At 52.9% G+C, this 4234-nt stretch overlaps 1 protein-coding gene across 1 annotated transcript; it reads left to right on the top strand.

Moving 5' to 3' along the window:
- Positions 1-213: 213 nt before the first annotated feature.
- Positions 214-1200, top strand: LOC123819594 (olfactory receptor 13C7-like). The gene has a single exon (XM_045840002.1). The coding sequence runs from the start codon at positions 214-216 to the stop codon at positions 1198-1200; it is 987 nt and encodes a 328-aa protein (XP_045695958.1).
- Positions 1201-4234: the final 3034 nt, after the last annotated feature.

The following is a 4234-nucleotide window of genomic DNA, read 5'->3' as shown; positions in this document are numbered from 1 at the left end:
ATCTGATTCGCCCTGTTATGTCAGAACTGCAGAGCCAGGAGGGCCAGCCTGCAGACCTTAAGTCTCAGTCTCTCATTGTACAGAGGGTGAAACTAAACTCCAGAGGCGGGGCTGACCTGCCCTAGGGTGCACATTCAGGTCCCCTGGCTCCCGGGCTAGCCAGAACTTTTCCCAACACCTGTATAGTCCAGAGGCCCTCGGAGGGAGGATGAGATGGGTGGGGCCAACAGGACGGCTGTGACAGAATATGTCCTGCTGGGACTACTTGGCCACCATAACCTAGAGGTGGCCCTGTTGGTGCTTTGCCTGGGCATCTACTGCATGAATATGCTGGGCAACAGCCTCCTCATAGGGCTGAACGTGCTGGACCCCTGCCTACACAGCCCCATGTACTTCTTTCTGAGCAACCTCTCGCTCGTGGACATCTGTGGCACATCCTCCTTCGTGCCTTTCATGCTGGTCAACTTCCTGAAAGCCCAAAGGATCATCTCCTTCCCTGGCTGTGCTCTGCAGATGTACCTGACCCTGGCGCTAGGCTCCACCGAGTGCCTGCTCTTGGTGGTGATGGCGTATGACCGTTACGTGGCTATCTGCCAGCCACTTAGGTACGCAGAGCTCATGAGTGGGCAGACGTGTATACTGATGGTGGTGCTGAGCTGGGGGATAGGCTTTGCCAACTCACTGCTGCACTCCATCGTCACCTGGAGACTCCCCTTCTGTGGCCGCAATGTCATTAACCACTTCTTCTGTGAGATCTTGGCAGTGTTGCAACTGGCTTGTGGGGACATCTCTTTCAATGCGCTGCTTTTAATGGTGGCCACAACTGTCCTGTCAATGACCCCGTTCCTGCTCATCTGTCTGTCCTACATCTTCATCCTTGCTGCTATCCTCAGGGTGCCCTCTGCTGCAGGCCGGCGCAAAGCCTTCTCCACCTGCTCTGCCCACGTGACAGTTGTGGTGGTTTTCTATGGGACGATCTCCTTCATGTACTTCAAGCCCAAGGCCAAGGACCCTGACCTGGATAAGATTATTGCATTGTTCTATGGGGTCGTGACCCCCTCGCTCAACCCCATCATCTACAGCCTGAGAAACGCAGAGGTAAAAGCTGCTACCATAGCTCTGCTCGGGGGAGATCTGCTCTCCAGGAAAATGTCCTGCTTTTCCTGTTGCTCTACGACTGCATCCGGCAGGATAGGCTAGGTTACACTGTGGTAATAACTTCAAATTATCAGTGTCTTAAAACCACAAAGGGTTCTGGCTGGTCAGGCTCAGTGGTTGAGTGCTGGCCTGCGAATCAAGGGGTTGCGGTTCGATTTCCAGCCTAGGACCCATGCATGGGTTGTGGGCCAGGTCCCTGGTGGGGGGGTGAGCAGGGTGTGAGAGGCAACCACCATTGATGTTTCTCTCCCTCTCTTTCTCCCTCCCTTTCTCTCTCAAAAGCATAAATAAATGAAACCTTTATTTAAAAACCCACAAAGTTTACTTCTCACTCCTGCTACAGCTCCATTAGAGATTGGCCAGGGGGTCTGCTCCCCTCCGGGATTCAGGATAATGAAGCAGCTGCTGGAGCACGGCTGGTCACCATGACCAAAGGAAGAGAGAAGATGACAAGGCCTGCACTGACCCTCCAAGCTCCCACTCAGGAGCAGCACGTCACTTCCACTTACATTTTATGGCCCCATACAAGAATATGGCCACAGTGAACATCCGGGGTGCAGGGGGGGAGCCCACCTACCCCGTGTCTGGAGGGAGAGGGAAAGCTGAGAAAGCTGTGAATATTGATGATGGTCACACCATCCTACAGAGAGTGGCCTTCCTTTTCTCTGGCCACCCATCCTTCACTGGCTGATGCCAGGTCAATCATCCCGGGAAAGCTCTCATTAGCTCACTCGTAGTGGCTTTGCCTTGGGTCAAACAAGGTGGAACTGTGCCTTTCAGAAAGTCCTTCCCTATATGGCTCTGGGTTAGAATGGGCCACAAGGAAAATTTGCATGAGATTCAGAAGGCAAAACTGAAGCAGCCACAGACGCTGCAGGAGCACTCACGTGCTGTCGCCCCACCGGGACTCAACTTATTGTTAGTGCAGCCCCTCCAGGTCCCACCAGATCACCTCCTTGGACTGTTCTGAGTCTTGTGCCGAGTGCAGCTCCATGGCAAAGAGTGCCAGCTTCGACTGGGCAGGTCACCCGTGTCACTGAGATTGAAGGGAGTGAGAGCCAGACACAGGTTCCAGTTTGTCCTCCTGGGTGCTAGTGTGTCCCTACCCCCAGTTCATTCTCGCTAGCCCAGGTGCCCACAGCGACTTCAGCTCCAACACTATGCAGAGGTAGCAGCTTTGCATAAACTCCTCCAGTTGCTCACACAATTGCATAAGTTCCTTTGATGAGGGACTCAAATGTTGGAAAAATTTTAGTTTAAGTAATAGCTAATAAGCTTAGTAATCAATGAACATAAAAAGCTATTGTTCCAGGAACTGAAGGTATGACCCACCCTGACTCCAGAAGCCCACACCTAAGCAGTTCCACCTTTGTGCCCCTGGAGGACTGCCAGCGATCAAGATGGTCTCTGAGCCCTTGTGCTCCAGGGGCAGGCGCCCACCACTCAGGGCACAGATGAAAGAATGCTGCAGCTTTCATCTGATTAACTTTTTCCCTGAATTCCAAACCCCGTACCTCTGCTTTTCTTCTCCTTATAAAAAGGGTCGGTTTAAAATGGAATTTAAGAGGGTCTGTTAGGGTACAAACCCGCCATCTTCTCAGATCGCCAACCATTTGAATAAAGCGCCCATAAAGATTCAGTCCGTCTCTGCTTATTGGGTCTGGCAGGTGACAGCATGAATGCTGGCTTTTTCCAGTTTCACCTTCTCCATAACAAATCCCTGTATCGCTCAGCATGGTCTGCTACTTAGATCAAACCCTGATTCATCCTTCTCCTCATCCAGAACCTCTGATGGCTCCCCATTGCCATGGCAGTGAGTCCAAATCCTCCAGCTGAGTTTCCCGCCTTCTGGAATCCAGACACCCCTCCCACCACCACCACACCCTCAGCCTGATGTTCCACTAACCCCTTCACACGACCACCCCGCACGACATTACCTGCACCGCCCGCACCACCAGCCCCCCTCAATGCTGCTCTCTGGTAAGACCAGGACTGTCTCATCACGCACGCTCTCCTGATGTGGTTTAAAAGTGTTCTCTTTCCTTTTCATCCTACAGCACTTGGTTGAAACGTTTTGCTCAGTATCTGCCCTATTCTGCTTCACATCCGTGATATTTCACCACACTGTGGGCTCTCTCTGAGGGCAGGGTGCCGCCAAGTCTGGTTCATCTCTGCAGCTCCCACAGGGCTTTCCCTGTAGAGGGTTTACTGAACTGAGCTGTCACTCAGAAGCCCTCAGATGTCACTCAGATGTCGCTGTCTGGGGATTGAGCTCTGTGCTGCTGAGCACTGTATAGACAGACACAAGCGAAGAGACACAGTGTCTTTGGCCAAAGCCCTGAATTCCCAGAAGGCTGTGGGTGCTGGCATCTTGGGCTCCCTGCCTACTGAGACAAGTCAGGAGACAACCCAGGACTGCTTCTGGGGACCAGGAGACCAATCTCCACACCTGGTCCAGCTGCTCTGCCCAGCATGCCGGCCCTTTGCCCGCAGGAACCCCACATGCACCTCAAACTCGAATTATCCAAAACTTAACTCATCATTCTGCCCCCCAAAGTTGTGTCCCCAGCTCAGGGAACGGCACCATCACCCTCCAGCCACCCCGCCAGAAACATGGCAGTCACAGACTCTCTCTCGTCCCTCACCCTCCACACATCCAGTCAGGCACAAAGTCCTATAGAATCCACCTCATAACAGCTCTTAAATCAGTCCGCTCCTTCCCACGGTTACGGCCTTCAGGCTTCCCCATCCATGTCTCAGATATTGCAACTCTGGTGTCACTGCACATTTGTCCTCCAGACTCCCCCAAACCCATCTCTGCACTAGCCATCAAGATCCCAATCTCTAGAGTGCCCTCGGCAGTCCTGGGACCCGTCTCCTGCTTCCACAGGGTTCGGATGGAACAGACGTGGGGACGGCCCTTCTTTCCAGCTACCTTTCAACCTCTTTTCCAGTCACCACTTTCTAAACCACCTCAGCTTCCTCAGCTTCCAAGACCAGCCGGCACCATCCTTTGGACCTTAATTCTTCATCGCCGAACAACCATGAGCTCCCAAATCATCAGAATTATTCCATC

This window comes from Phyllostomus hastatus, unplaced genomic scaffold (assembly GCF_019186645.2).
Source record: "Phyllostomus hastatus isolate PE091 unplaced genomic scaffold, TTU_PhHast_1.1 phas_contig_34, whole genome shotgun sequence".
In the NCBI taxonomy this organism is placed as follows: domain Eukaryota; kingdom Metazoa; phylum Chordata; class Mammalia; order Chiroptera; family Phyllostomidae; genus Phyllostomus; species Phyllostomus hastatus.
Note: the sequence above shows the minus strand (reverse complement) of the source record. Positions and strands in the feature narration are given on the sequence as shown.

Bases quoted from the DNA above. Each gene is read 5' to 3' on its own strand.
- LOC123819594 (XM_045840002.1), top strand. From the start codon at position 214: ATGGGTGGGGCCAACAGGACGGCTGTGACAGAATATGTCCTGCTGGGA.